The following is a 16,323-nucleotide window of genomic DNA, read 5'->3' as shown; positions in this document are numbered from 1 at the left end:
AAAAAACCTCTGTTCTACGTGTCCTACATATCCGTGCTATACTCTTCTGAAAATTTCTCTCTCTCCTTCTTTCCTGTCACACCACTGCTCATTTGCCTGCTCTAACAGCCTGATCCTGGCTGCTTAACCAGATGATTACACCACCTTCTTTCTCAACTCCACCATTCATTTCCCACTGGACGAGAAATCTCAAAGAGAGCTTTCAGCAGGACATCATAAAAGCTTGAAACCTCTTCCTCAACAGACTTTTTTCTGATAACCATTTTAGCACAGCTGGAACTTTTGAAAAGTGCACTTTCATACAATGACCAGTTTTTAAATAATAGTGCTTCCCCCATCTTACACACACACACTGCCCCCCCCCCCTCCCAATTCAGCCCCATTACAATTCCTTTAGTCAAAAGCTACTTAAACTGTTATTTTTTTTTCTGCTTTTCAAATCTGCTATATCTTCCAATGGCTGCCCTACACCCAGCTCTGAATTCCAGGAAAAAACCCTCCATTTAAAGCAGAGGAGGCTCACCTGGAATTCAAAACATAGGGACACTCACTCTGCCACAGACTGCTTGAATGACCTTGGGCAAGCCATTTATGTGAAGATGTAAAGGTAAGCAGGCATTTTATTCCCACTGGAACCAGTCTGAGCTTTACTATCTCTGTTCTCTATCAGTAAAGCATGGATAATAGAACATCCCTACATCAGAGGGGTGCTGGGAGGATAAAAGCATTAAAGGCTGTGAGCTGTTCAGATCCACAGTAATGGGGCCATATAGCTGCCTTAGAAAGATCAATCTAAATATAAGTGTAGCTTTGAAGACAAGGGACTAAAAAGAAGCAACATTCAAGTAGCCAACAGGCGTTTCTTGAATTCATCCTCACAGTATCCAACAGCAATAGAAAAATATTATTATCCTGTAGTTTTTTGTCATTTTTACTTCACAAATATAGAGGCAAGACACAAAAGGACCTATCCAAAGATCATCAGTATCAATGGGAGTTTTTCCATGGACTGAGTGAGTACTGGATTCAGGTCCCAAGTGGGTCATACAGTTTATGGCAAAGCCTCAGTGAAATCTTAACCAGAGTCCCAGTTCATTTACTTTAAGTACTCCTTACAGAGATCATACTGCTGTATTTAACCACATGAGCTCTACTGGCAATCTGACCTAACTGTGAAGCTGGCTTCGCTCTGAACAAGGGATTGAACTGCCTGACCTTCAGAGGTGTCTTTCAACTTAAATTATTCTGTAATTTTCTGATCTCAGAAACACATTTGCATATGTTTAGGTCTTGTCTAGAAAAAGCTGCTATCCCAATGGAAAATATCATTTATTTGTTTTGGGGTTGACCTTAATGAATCTTTGAAAGCTTCTTAACTGTGCCCCAACATGTCTAAATCTTTCACTATTACAGTCCCTGGAAAAATAATCACTGATGCAGAGAAGTGAATCTCATTGTCTGCATATTTTCTTCTGAGCAATTTAATATACTAGCTGTGTAGTGATACCAGAGTAAAAGGGTAGCATTGAAAGGGATTCAAGAGTATTCTGAGGAAAAAGTTTGCACAGATTTCTTTAGCATCTATTAATGTTGACCTAATTTACTTGTTTCTTCAAAGTGATGAATTAGCAGACCTTCCCACACTGGCAATGTAAAGAACTGTGTAGTCTAGCACATAATCATGATATCTTTTATCTCTAAAAGCCTGAGCTAAAACATAGTCAAGTTGTAGGAGTCTTTCCACTGAATCATTTAGCTTTGATATAAAGTATGTAGAAAAAAGTTTATCTGGAAAGTAATTTTATTAAAATCATTATGTAGGTGCAGTACAATTCTTACGATTTCTACAATAGCTTTTCTTATTAAAAGTTCACAAGAAGAAAGTGGACTCTATACACTGAAGAGATCAAAGTCCAATTCATCAGAGTGATATCATATTGGGGGAGATGATAACAGCATAATTAAATCAGAAGGGGTAAGTTGGCATTAACTCTGATATACAAAAGCTTCCCTAAAGCAGCATCTCCTAAAAGAGAGTTTCTATGGAAAAGACTTAAGTCCATTCTTTCAGAGGAAAGTAATTCCCTTTTTTAAGCTCACAAGATCAGAATTTGCTTGAGAAATTTAAAGTCACAGTCTTGGAATATCGTGCTCTAGCATTTTAAACAATACAGCAATGGCTGCAAGCGATATTGGCTGAACTCTTCTGGTCACAACAAAGCTCTTTCCTTTACTTCAGACTCTTCTTGTCCTAATATTTCTTAGAAAGACCATACACTGGAAAAAGATCTCTTGGGTTCATTAAAGGGCACCTTTAAAAGTAATTGGTTTTCCTCCTAGTAGCCTAGTAAAGCATCGAGGAAAATGGAAATGACTACTTGGGATAAAAGAGGAGAGGCATTTGGGACCAAGATGGCAGCCGTTTAAATAAGCAAAGTTTGGCTACCCCAGGCACTTCAAGCAATTCAGTCTAAACCAATAATGCCATCATGTCTCTATCAAAAAGAGACCAAATCTATTCAGACTTTCTCCCCAGCAATACCATTTACCATATGATCATAACACCATACTTAAATCCCCGGATTCTTGATGATAACGCTGCCTAAATAAGTGTCCAACTTCTATCCAGAAATTTTATTCTTAGTCTGAATTCATGCTACTTGAGTTGATTTTAGCTGTCTGCTCCTGAGAAAAGCATGTGTTCTTTTGCACATCATCTCTCGATCTTCTTGCATATTTTCTCCTTTTTATAGGTTGTATTTTGAGCCCATGCAAAATCACACAGGGCTGTCTGTGTTGTGAAAGATTAGGATTCAAATGTCAAAAACTGTGACAGGTAACAAATTTCACATTGCAACTCCAAGCAGTGCTTAATTTTCGATGACAAACTCTCTTTAAGAAAACATACTTAAATGCATGTCTGGAATTATCTCCTGTAAGCTTAATGAAACAAAAAGTCTCAAGTGTTCCACTTGTCATGAAATGTTCAATTGCCAGCAAGCAAATCCTGGTGCGTTCTGCTCATTCCTGGGAAAATTTGTGAGGAAAAGTACATTTCCTTTGCTTTTGCTCTCCCTTGCTTTTTCAGAAGTGTTTTGGAGGTGCATTGAATGCCTGGAGCCTGTCTCCTGTTCAAACACATCCTTTTCTTCAGCAAGAGCCAAACTGGTTGAGCTCAATGGTTCTAACCAGGAAAATATTCTGTGTTGTTCACTCCGCTGCCTTTGTGGCAGGCTCACACCAGGAAATGAAATTATTCCAAAGATGCCTTTTTGTGGGTTCCAGTCCAATTCAAGATATGCTTTCTGCCCTTTCTAAATTAATGATTAGTATCAGCAATGTTTACTGAGGTTGTTGAAGGACATAGCAGCATATTTTTTGAGGTAACTACACAGTACCTACCTGCTAGTCAACTCTGAGACAGGTGCAGTGTGGAGACTACAAGAGTCTTTTACTTCAAAGTCATGGGCTAAAATCTAATGACCATATCAAAGAAGTAATCTTGCCAGTGCTGTTCAGCACCTTGACAAAATGAGGTGATGGATACACTTTAAGTCCCACAAAAATCATCTTTCTATTTCTCAGACTCAAATAAAAGGACAACCAGTGCTTCAGCATACAGAGTAAATTACCCTTTGCACTTTTACCAGCAATTCACTTAGATTAATTAATTAGGGCATAGACATTTAAAACAGGCTATGTCTGCTCCTGCTAACATTAAAAATAAATTTTGATTAAGGAAATCCATGATGGGCCTTCCTTGGATGAAAGTGATCACACGAGTAAACTTTGGCCTCAGATTTAAGTTTCTGAGTGACATAAAATTAATGTTTATAAAGAAAGAACAAAAAGATATTGGATAATATTTATGGTCCATTTTCCACTGTGATATCCTTAGAAAGATGGTCTTTTGAGCCACTCTCTCTGCACACAAATAACACTTTTGATTTCTCTTTCATTCCAGTTACCTGTCATATTAGTTACTGTTTACTATGTCAATTTGCTGATACACTGCCGAGCAGCTTAATGTTTGGTGCTAGAAAATTCTGGCAGAATTCTATTGTTGATGAAAATTAATTCCCCATTACTGAGATATTAAGACTTAAAATTGCTTTATTTATTTATGGTCTTAAAACAAGTGTGTTATATATGGCAGAGGTCCACAAAGAAACATCAGTGGAACAGGATGTCTGTTTTGGTGAATAGGAATGAATCAGGAGATAAATTTTGTTGATACAGTCAATAAAGCTTAAAAAATACAGCTACCTGTTAGACTTAATGCTAATTATCACAGAAAGCCATTGCAAAAACATGGAAAACAGGAAAGCAAAACTGACACAAAACTTACCGACCTGTGACATTGCAGACAGCTTCCAGGGAGCAGCTAGAGGACCCAGCAAGAAGCCAGACCAACTTACGCACAACTCAGCAGACAAAGCTTAAAAATTACTTCCAAAAAATATGGGTAAACTTAAGTTGTGGAGAAAGGCCAGTTAAATTACTCAAAAGCCAAAAAAGATTGCCTTCTCACCCCCTATGTAGAAGTCGTTTAAGTAACTCAATCTCCAGTACTGGGAACAGAAACACAATGATAAAATGTCAGAAGATCAAACCAAGCCATCAGCAGCAATTTGGTGTGATTTTCCAGGCCAGTCAAATGCATGGAAAGATTCACAGTGTAACCAGGTCAGAGGAAGGCCACTGATGTTTCATATGGCCTTGCTTCAACATAGATCTTGGAAATTCACCAAGTTGCTTCTCTTACTGAGCGTCATGTCATGTAGTGAAAATATGTTTTGGAAAAACATTTTATCATGATAAAGACTTCAGTGACAGAGTGGCCTTTAATAAGCCTTTCATGGAGGTAACCACATCATAGTCACAGATTCACGTTATCCACTCAAGAATTCAGAGGGCAGCACGAGTCGTTCACATCCAAGTTGTGCAGGTCTCTTGTTGAGAACAGTGAAAGCCCCATTTTCTGAAAGACGTAAGACTTGCACCTAGGGCCATATAATAAAGCAAACTGTATCTGCGCACGTGGGATTTTTACCAGAGGACTCTGGGGTTATTTATGGTTTGTTCTTTGATTTCTTTTTTTCAAATTTCAAAGCCTTTCAACAACAAATCTCCTAGTTCTCATTCATGCAAAGCTTCCTTTGACAAAAGACTTCTGGAATTGGCCCTTAATTTGACTTTTTAAAAAAAGCCTTCAACAGTACTGTATCTTAGACTTTTCAAACTACTGTACCATGAGAAAGGAATTCATTATTTCTTAGGCTTTACCTTTTGCACATTGGGGCAGAACACAGCAATTTAGATTGCCTGATGTCTAAAAGATGCCAACAAATCTACCTTTTGTGTCAGGGCTAAGAAAACAGGAAAGGCTGACAGTAGGAATGTTTACAAAGGGTTTTATAAATTCAACAAAGATGTCAAATACTGTAAATCAGTCTTTTAATTTTATATAAGCCTTCTTGCAGAAACTTGGAAGCAATTCTTTGTCTGTTTTATAATACCGCTGCCAAAATCTCATTAAAAACCTGAATGCAGCCAATTTTGACACACTTTGAGAAGAGCAAATGTGAACCTCTGTAAGGCTCCTGTTCTTCCAGTGGCAAAGCCTCACTGTTTCCCTTCCAATCTCTCTTTTTTGCAGTTATCCAAGCCCAGAGGCTGTTCCTGTGACAGCTCTGCAGACTAAGCATATCTTCTGTAAGACCCATTGGAGAGCAAGCTCACACCATACCTTGCTTTACTGAGAAGCAGCCAAACTCTTCCACGTTATATTTCCATAAAGACATTCAAACATAATTAGAAATCTTTCTCAGCTAATTCCTTCTGACTGCATGACATAATGGTCATAGATCTTGAGCACCAAAATAATGTGTGATTTGGTGTAGCTTTGAGGTTTCTCTTTGAGGTTTTTTTTACATGTAAAAGAAGTTTATGTAATTCAGGTAGCAATGTCAGTTATAAGAGAACATCTACTTTTTTCCTAAATCCTTTTGGCTGAGAACTTGTAAAATCATTGTATTTGAATGAAAGTGGAAAAATTGGACCTTATTTTAAAGTTTACCATGTTACTCTTTCAAGCTTTGAAAATAAACTTGAAAAGCTGGGAATCCTTATTTTCCAATGTCATTGGAGATATTTCCAAAACTTTCAATGATAGAGGTTTTTTTCATTAGCAGATAATTTTTAAGACTGTGAATAAGTTTTGATACTAAATATGTGTGAGTTGTGGGTTTTTTCTTGTTTGATTGACCTAGATATAACGCGTATCATGTTACAGACCTCTGAGCAGTATGAATTTCAATTTCTGGATAGTAAATAAATGAGAACTTGGAGGAAAGAGAAGATGGCTTCACTATCCTTCACTGAGTTTCTCAAACAATCTTTGATACTAAAACATTTGGAATGAAATAAAAAACACTTACCTTTGAATTGGTTTCCTCTTTGTGAAATTTAAATTAACACAGACTATCAGATAAATTACTTGTTCTATGTCATCTTCAGGCTGGAAAAGAGCATGGAGATACTGGCTTTGGTTTTGATTTAGATAAAAAGAGGTATAGTTTCATTTTTTATTTTATCAGTGGAATGGGGCTAGCAGAGTGAGAGCCTGGCCTATAACTAGGAGGATTCCTAGGAACTCTGATTATAAAAATGCAGTAACGTGATTAGGTGCATCAAAAAAGTAAGTTAAAAAATAAACTCTTGGACAAGGGTGGAAGCCTTCAATATTAGGCCGCATGAAACATTGTATAATAGACATAGAGAGCAGGCTCCTTCATTAATAGAGTAGAGGAGGCAGAATGCCTTAAAGATATGGTCCATTTCTGTGAAAATGATGTTGTTAACAGATGCAAAAAAAGTTAAAGAGCATCATCCCCAGGATCCTGTGTTATTCCGTGTTGCTACTTTTACTGTTTATTATTATTATTATTGTCATGGTTAGAACCTGTGATGTGTTAGTTATTGTCCAGACAGTAGAGAAAATGGATGAGAAAAGAAGCACAATGCAGGCTTTTATGTCTGAGCCAACTTGATTCAATGTAAGTAGCATTGTAGAGAACAGACTGGGGAGGGCAACATCATGGGTCAAGCCAAGGAGAACTTGTAGGCTGCTGAAGGAAAACCTGAACTATTGAGATTGGATGAAGAGAAGTAAAAGGTGTGGGTAAGGCAAAAAAGGATTAATTTTTTTTAATGCCTTCCTAAAACAGATAATTCCCAGAGTATTTTTTCTGTTGTACTGCAGATAGTTTGTCACTGGACCCTGAAGTCTCAAAGGCAAATGCCTATGGCTTCACTGGCTGCCTGTCCTCTGTACAGTACAACCACATTGCTCCCCTGAAAGCTGCCTTACGCCATCCAAGCGTTGCTCCCGTGACTGTCAAAGGCTCCTTGACTGAATCCAGCTGTGCAGCCATAATGGAAGCTGATGTGAACACAGTAACCACAATATATTCCTCATCAGGTATGTCTTGCCAAGAGGGAAATGGAGAATTTAAAAGATGCTGTAGAGTGAGGTTTCCTTCTTTTTTGCTGTAAAGCAATTATGATAGTATAAATATTGGAACTGGCAAGTTGCCTCTTCTCTCAGAATTGAGAGTGTTGAGGATGAGCATTAGGATTAGCCAAGGCCCCTTTAAAAGTCATTGTACTAAAACAGAGTTTTCAGACTAAGTTTCTGGATTGCCTAAAACATGCCTAGAACAAACAAAAAAGCCCCAGAGCCATAGTGGAAACAGCATTGGAAGTATGGTTATTCACCTGATTTGCCATTCCTGTCCACTCTAAGTAGCTCCAGTGCTGCAGATCTCAAAGGAGAACATAAATGTTACACAGATTCCATATCCCAGTGGTGACGAAGCAATAGGAGTCATAGAACAAACAAGTCCAATTTGTTCCCTCCCTAGCAGAAATGAACAAAAAATCCTTGTACAAACCCCTCAACACATGCACATGACTTCCATTGAATGCCTGTTACTTTATTCTCTCAGCCTAAAGAGAAGGAGCACTACTTGAGCAGTACCAGTAAGATGATCCCAATAGTTCGTTTATCTTTTGCAATCCTGAAACTGTCCTCTGGGAATCTTAAGTATTTTGCATACGTGAATTTGTATGCAGAAGAGGAAACTCAGAGCAGCTGGAAGTGTTGTCACCAGGAACAGGGGCAATCAAGTTGCTGCTTTAGTCACCAGTGGATGTGGCAGAATTCTTAATGACCAGAAAAGGGTACAGATTAAGGGCTACTTTTTGCCCCTTGACCTATGAAGCCACTTTCTCTTTTCTGATAACTAATAAATCTCCATTTTAGATCATAACATGATTCCTTTGACATTTGTACTTGTATCAAATCACCATTTCCTGCAGCTTCTGCCTAAGATATTCAGCAGAAAACAAATTATGCTATTAGCATTCTGCATAGGGAAAAAGGCTGCTGATTACTCTGCGGAGAGCAGCTGCCAGTGTGTGTGTGTGCTTCGCCCCAGCCCGCAACTTTCTTCTCACCACCGAGAGTTGTCTAAGGTATCTGCTCTGATGCACAGAAGAAATGTGTCTTGTAAATACCAAATGGGCAATGATACTGAAAATATGTACTCCTTGCTCTGTGATCTGTCACCTTGATGATCTAATGTTTTTAAAGAGTTTAGAAAGCAGTAAAACCTGAGGATCGGAACTGCAGGACAGAACACAGAGCAGTGTGGCATCTTAGGACTTAAATGCTTAAAACTTACAATCAGTTGCACTCTATTGTCAAGTTTAAACATGGTTACATCAGAAATGCAGAATTATTGTAAAAGTTCATCCCTGTCTTTGCCACTTGGTGCTTTAAAATATGATTTCTTCTCAATATGATGAATTAACTGACACTACTGTCTTGCTATTCATACTGGATTTGATTTAAGCCTGAATAAGATCTTCAGAACAAGTTAGTTCCGAAGACTTCATGTCTTTATATGTTATAGTAAGAGCACTGGGCGGTAGATTCTTGTTAAAAAAAAAATCCAATTTGTAGCAAATTATACTTTGTATAGATGTACTTGAGAATTACATTTATACATGGAAAGGACACATTTTAAGACATAAAAAGAAGACAGAGTTAAGGATTAACTTTCAAATTTACTGCTTATATCTCAATTCATCAGTTCCAGATTTCTCATTATTGAGTGTCTGAGACGAAAAATAGAACTTCAAAGCTGACTGTACATGTCTGTGTCGATTTTCTAATGTACAGATACAACAAAAAAGCCCTCTAGGAAATCACTCTTTAAATGTGTGAAAAAAGCTTTCTATATTTATAACTTGAAAACAATTGAAGCTCTTTCCTTCAGAGAGGAATACTTGTCTTCAATGAAGTTTCCTAGCAGACAGATATGGAATAAAATTCATTCACTCACAGCTCAGTTATCCATACACATTCTTTCTGATTAGGAAACAAAATGAAAGGTGACTTACAGTGGTTTGATATTTAACAAAAATCTGCAAATCACCTTCTTCCTTGCTGAGGCACGTGTAGAGGTTTTGGTATTCTGAACTCTACACTGGTGGCATAGAGGTAATGGACTTTTATTATGCTAATTTTTTTTTAATATTAAAAAATTGTATATGCCAGAGCAGATTCAGCTCTGTGGTGGTGGAGTCTTGAACTGTCTGTCCACTCCAGCTGAAGAGCAGGTCTTCATGCATTTAAAGTAAAAAATTCCAAAGACTCTCGTAAATCAGAAACTACACAGAAAAATTTTGCTTCTGAAAGGCAGCTTAAACACTGCAAGTCCCTGTCTCACAGTACTAGTTGTGCTGGACCTGATATTTCTAAACAAAGAGGAACTGGCCAGGGATGTGGCGGGACATCTTGACTGTAGCAACTACGAGATGGTGGAGTTCAGGATCCTGAGAGGAAGGAAAAGAAGCAGAAAGCATGTCTGCAACCCCAGACTTCAGGAGGACAACCTTTGACCTGGTCATGGACCTCTTGGAAGGATCCCACGGGATACAGCCCTCATGAGAAGAACAGCTGGTTCAAGGATCACCTCTCCAAGATCAAGAATGATCCATCCCAATGATCAGGAAATCTAGCAGAGGTGGCAGAAGGTCACCCAAACGGATACAGTCCTGAGAAACTTGCTGTAAGAGACCCTGATTTGAGTAGGGATTTGGACTAGATGATTTCCAGAGGGGTCTTCCAAAGTCAGCAATGCTTCCAACCTCAGTGATTCACACTGTAGTGTCATCAGTTTTATCTAAGAAGAGGAGGATGTCCTGTTAAGGTCTCATATGAGACACAGTATTGCTTTTCCTTGGCTTCAGAGTTTATTGTGTTCCCACTGGAGATGGTTCTGCTGTCACATGCCATCTGCTCCGCTGTAAAAAACCCTCCTCTCCTTGTATCCTGATTTAATTTCTCAGGCAAAACATAATTCTTAAGGCCAATGTCTGTTGGCCTCCATTCTGAAACTGATCTCCAACATTTGTTCTGGTTTCCTCTCAGTGCTTAAATTCTGGTAACAGTCTCTGAAAAATAGCGGAGCTTTTAATAGCATTTAGTGTCAGATCTAACATAATCTTTTAGGCATGAATGACGTCTTATATAATTTTTAAGATAGAAATTCAATTTCATGCTTTTTTCATACATAGTTAATAGTCTTTCATGACTCTATTTGACTAATACCATGCACCAGATACCAGCTGGAGATTTTTCTCTGATACAGGAGGACTGATGTTCAACAGATGTGAATTTTTATTGTAACTGATTTCACTAGCACCATCTGAGGGCTGGGGTAGAAAATATCTCACTAAACGTCCAGTATCTGAAAGTTAAATCATCTGGAGTCTAAAATAATGATTACTCCCCTCTTCTAGTTTGTGGAAGGAAATAGGCAAATCACACTGTCCATATTTGACAGCCATCTTAGTGTATAAAGTATCTGTAGGTTCTTTTCCTCTGTTTGACTAAATAAAAAGAGCCTAAATTACTAGTTTTGATTTATATAACTAACTCTGAGATATTGAAAAATAAAGAAGATGAACCTACCCATGATGTACAACGCTATGAGCAACCTTGATCTAACTTTGAAATTGGCCCTACTTTGAGCTTAGGCTCAAAGGCTTGAGGTTAGGCTAAATAACCTCCAGTTTTTCCTTTCAACCTAACCTTTTCTATGATGTTATCTGTATTTATATGTAAAACAACAATTTTTATCCCCATTTCAGTCCCGCTAGTATGTAGTAAATGAGATGAAGAATTGCCATGACTATTTGTTTCTTGGCAACATCACTATAGGCACCCAATATCCAAGCAAGGGGCTTCTTTTAAATAGGTTTCAACCGGAGTGTCCAAATCTGTCATTGGCAATCACCATTCACATTAATAATGGGTGTACTGGAGTTGTTCAGTTGGCCCCAGAAGTCCCTTTTGTGCCTGTAGCTCAGTCAATAAACTGCAGATATGGGGAACCCTGACTTTACAGTGTGGATGTGTTTGATGAGAAATCCTTCCACCCCTAAAACTAGCAGTAGAGTTCATCTTTTAAAACATGAAAGCCTCTTTGAGGCTGATGCCTTCTGCACATCTTTGGGGCTGGTATCAGTGACATAGAGAATAAGGAAAAAGTGCCCCCTTTAAGAATCTACATAGCCCAAAGCCACCATCATTCCAAACTGATACCCAAATATGAAATTATTTCAAATATGGGATTTCAAATATGAAATTATTTCTTGTTTCAATAAAAGATATCTTCTTGGGCAATGAGAGCAAAATGTTGCTGAGTCAGCTACTAAGGTAAGGCTGTTCAATTACAATAAACCTTGCAACACTGAATTTCTCAGTCAGGCTTCCACCTCTTGCATTAGAAAGATCGGTTTGGCAAAGCAGTGTAATATATAGCAGAGACAGTCATCCGTAACTCCCATGTACATCCTCTGTATGATAGCCTGGAGGCTTGTAAAGGAGAGAAACACAGATAGGAATCTCGTTGAAGGAGAGGGTAAGCTAAAAGGGAAAAAAAAGTAAGGTGCAGAAAAGATGGATTTAGCTAGCAATAGAAAATGCAGCATTTTCTGCAACATACAGGACTAAAGTAGGTATACTGCCATAACTCCACTGACCTCAGGGAGGACTTGACCTCTCAGGTTTGGATCTGAATTTGAGAAACTGCCAGCATGTAGTCTGTTTGGCCCAGTGTTTTGACAGAAGTCATTTATAGATAGGGTGCAAGAGAGCTCCAACACTGAGAAGCCTTCAATATAGGAATTCATTTCTGACGCCTCTCTGTCTTGAATTCAATTTGACCACTGCATTTCTGCAATGCAGAGAAAAACATCCCTTCCAAGAAGCTGTCCCAAGCAGAGGCTGCTTCTCTTTATGCAATTGTATTTGACTTGTATATCTGCATCTACAAATGTAGGTCAGGTCTGCATCTGTCTAGCCTTCCTTTCCTTTTGCTTCTTTCTCATGTTGTTTCTTAGGTATCAAAATAATAATAAAAAAAAAAAATCTGACTGAGAAAAGCACCCAGTGGGCTATTTAGTTCAAATGTGTCTCTGATTCTTCTAGTGATAAACTGAGACACTTTCAGATGTTAGAGTGAGGCTTTCTGTTTCCTTTTAAACATACCCTTAACAGACTTTGCTCCTGAAGATGTAGAAGAAAATTGTCCTGCAAGGTCACTTTATTTTTCAGAGCACTTTCTGGTTTGATTCTCCAATCCACCAAATCACATCTTTTGAAAAGAGATCAGAATTCTTGAGGGTAAGAGGATGCTTCTGTCTAAGCCACAGAGAAAATTAATGTAATCGATACAGAAACTAAGTCCTGTTTTGTTTAACCAACTGCAGATCCTTTTGGGAAGACAGATGAAAGAGAGCCTCTCACCAACGCAGTCAGAAGCGATTCAGCTGTGATTGGAGGTAACTTCATTTTTAAAGATTACAATTGAAAAATAATTCTGTCAAGACAGAAATCTAGGGTACTTTAAATCTGGGCCCCATAAATTCCAGTTCAGGTTTTTGTAATCTAATGCAGCTCTAGTATTTGCTGTATTTATTAGCACACACCTGTATCAAGCTACCTGGACAGGCACCTGCATTATGGATGAAGCCAATAGTGGCAGCACGTGATGTTGGGTATCACCCAAGAAAAGGCATTATGGATCGTCAAGAACCTGAGTCTTCTAAAATATAACCAAAGTCTATCTGCCTGCTTGAGCAGGGGATTTGGACAAGATGACCTCCAGAGGCCCCTTCCAACCTCAACCATTCTCTGATCCATTTTATTCTGTGATCTAAGACCCAGCTAACTGGTAGTTGTTTTACACACTACTCTGATGAGAGCCTTAACACAGTGTTCACATATCCTGTATTTCTTGAGCTCTCTCTTTGCAAGCTGGTGGTGTAGTGCAACTCGCTAGGTCATATGGAAGCATTCATATGTTAGGGAAAATTGTCCTCATAGCTTCATGTATGGTTTTCATTTTCCTTTAACAACCCGGAAGGCAATTCATCTCTGTTTATTTTATAGGATGCCTTGTAGGGAGCTGCCTTTGATAATATCTAGAAGCTATAAACCAGAGTGTACAAGGCTCATGCAAGGTTTCCAGAGATAATACAGAAGAAAATATGGCAGAGCAGGAATTTGAATCAGCATAGAGGTCTAGATTTTTAAAACCAAATACACTGACCCAACTTTACTTCCAGTGAAAGCAGAATTTGACTGAAATTATAAGGTCAATTACATCAATGATTGCCGCTTTAAATATTACTTAAGGTGACAAAATAGAAATAAAAATTACCAGGGAGGGTGTGATAGAGGCAGATGATCATGTACAGACTAAGATGAACTGATCTATCATATCCACTAGCTGTTGTGCATTGGTAATGTATTTTTGAGGTAAGTGGGGGTTTTGGTTTGGTTTTGGTTATTACTCTTTCTATCCTTCCTTTTTTACCCCTCTTCAGGTGTCATAGCAGTTGTGATATTCATCATCTTTTGCATCATTGCCATCATGAGCAGATTCCTCTATCAGCACAAACAAGCACATCGAAGCAGCCAGACAAAGGAGAAGGAATACCCAGAAAACCTCGAGAGCTCCTTTAAAGCTGACATTGACTTGCAGAACACAGTGAGCGAGTGCAAACGGGAATATTTCATCTGATGGACAATGCAATTTCTTCTTACTCTTACTCCCTTAGCCTTCCTTCCTTTCTTCCTTCCTTTTTTCTTTTTGTAATTTTTTTTAAACATTCATTTTTTGCTAACTTCTCTTTGCTTTGGAAAAGACCGCCCTGCACAGGAAACACTGACAACAATCACAGTGCCTCATTCTCTGCACAAGAACCTGGCAGTCACAGTTTACTTCTGCAGCGCAAGAGACCTGTTATCCCACCATGCACAAAATAAGATCCACACGCACACCTGGTTTATGCTGTGGGTTCCTGGATGTTTCAAAGTCCCTGCATTTAGTTGTGTTTTCCTCTGGAGCCATTTAATTCATCACTTTACACTAGAACTGGACTATGTAAAGTAGAGGTAAAGTAGCTGAACACGTAGCTCTACAGATACTGGGACAGGATAGATGGAAATAATGAGACCAAAATGCCTGATTTATTTTACAGGCTCATTTGCAACCATCGTAAAGAACTGGCCAAATTCATATGATACCAATATGAATTGATATATATCTGTTGATTTCAATGGTGTTACATGAATTTATACCGGTTGAGAAGCTGGTATGAGGTAAGGAAAAATAAAACTGTCCTCATTAAGCTCCTTCCCCCAACCTCCTGTCCTTTTACTGTAACTTTTAGGCTTATCAGTACTTTTCCAACAATATATGTATCAACAATAAATGTCATTCCCATGCATCTCTTTCACGTCCATCTCATAAGGCTGGCTATGTAGACAAAACATATTCTAGCATAACTCTAGCTGAAGCATGGAAAATAGTAGCTTGAATCTACAAGGGTTTTAGGAAGCTGCTAGGACTTAGGTGCTCTATATTTGTCTGAGATGTTAGAAATGCAGCATATACCTGTTCATGCCATATGGAGGATTATCATGTGCTGAGGTTAAACATTGTTGCCATTGTGGCAAAGAAAAAGTACATAGACAAGACCAAACAAAAATAGTTTAATCTGAAACATGAGTCACACCTTCTGCCAGTTCTTCTAAAAAAGAAAAAAATCCAACTACTCAAAAAAAAAAAAACAAAATTGCATGAAAGATTGATTGGTATTTCCTATTTGTAGAAATTGGAATATCTTCTCCAAAACTAAAGAGAGAGAGGTCTGATGTCACATCTAAAAAGTTTAATATTTAATCAACCCTGTTTACAAGGAAGAGGAAACAAGATTAAAAAGATTCCAGATACTCCACTTCAGATGAATCTTCTCTCCTATTTTTCTAAAATCTTCTATCCTTTCCTGAAAGGGAACAATACTGAAACTTGAATCCTGCCTATTTTACTTGTGCTGCATGGTTTTCAGTGTGAGGCTGAAAAAACTTCTATTCAGTCACAGACATCCTAAGGGTAAGAAATGGGGAAGTCCCACCAAGGGAGTTTTTTCACATCCTGCTTGTGTTTGTGTGACATACTGCCTTCACAGGGCTTCTGAAGACCATGTAGAATTTGCTGTCAGACTTGAAGGTTTCTGACAGGAGTTGAATCAATCCAACAGCTAAGAAAAAAAATAATCTTATTTATTGCAGTACTCTTGAAAAGGATTAATTCAAGACAATTGATTGTGCAGCTGAATCTCTTTCTTTGCCCCCTACACCCTTCTGCAGTCATCCTGGGGTTTCCACATGGTGATCCTTTTTACATAGATTAAAATCAAAAAATCACAGTATGAGGTAATAACACACAGCAAACTAGAGATGAGGTTACACATGCAACAAGTGCTGTTTTTACAGGCAGTGCATCACAAAGGTATGTAGCTGGGGTTTTTTTGATGGGAGGAGGGGAAAGACAAAAAAGAATAAATAAATGATAGTTTGGATATGGTGATTCTTCACCACTTTTGGAAGATTTTATGAGAAGCAGTGTCCAGTGAAGAGAAAGCAATCTTGGAATGATACCGCTCTCACGTGAAGAGGAATATGTGAGGCCAGCCCCATAACCAGATGTATTGATGCCATTCTTCCTCAACTGTGGTCAACAACAGCCCTTTTGCTTCCTGCTGGCTGTTTGCATGATACATGATTACTTGAGATTGTTTCTGCATGATGAGATATGTAATGACGGATTCATTACTTGTGTTCCCTTTACGTTGCTTTATCTTTTGCAGTGAAATCATGGCAAAGCAATTCTTTTTTCT

The 16,323-nt window shown here is 38.3% G+C and overlaps 1 protein-coding gene across 1 annotated transcript in view; it reads left to right on the top strand.

Moving 5' to 3' along the window:
- The window catches only part of CNTNAP5 (contactin associated protein family member 5), a 294,672-nt gene extending 278,567 nt beyond the window's left edge, over positions 1-16,105 (top strand). The window contains exons 22-24 of the mRNA XM_074873542.1: positions 7,265-7,483; positions 12,847-12,918; positions 13,966-16,105. Coding sequence (XP_074729643.1) covers positions 7,265-7,483; positions 12,847-12,918; positions 13,966-14,162 — 488 coding nt within the window. The 3' untranslated portion in view covers positions 14,163-16,105. The remainder of the gene's footprint in view (positions 1-7,264; positions 7,484-12,846; positions 12,919-13,965) is intronic.
- The last annotated feature ends 218 nt before the right edge of the window (positions 16,106-16,323 follow it).

This window comes from Strix uralensis, chromosome 6, assembly GCF_047716275.1.
Source record: "Strix uralensis isolate ZFMK-TIS-50842 chromosome 6, bStrUra1, whole genome shotgun sequence".
In the NCBI taxonomy this organism is placed as follows: domain Eukaryota; kingdom Metazoa; phylum Chordata; class Aves; order Strigiformes; family Strigidae; genus Strix; species Strix uralensis.
The sequence above is the reverse complement of the archived record's forward strand: the minus strand, read 5'-3'. Positions and strand labels throughout refer to the sequence as shown.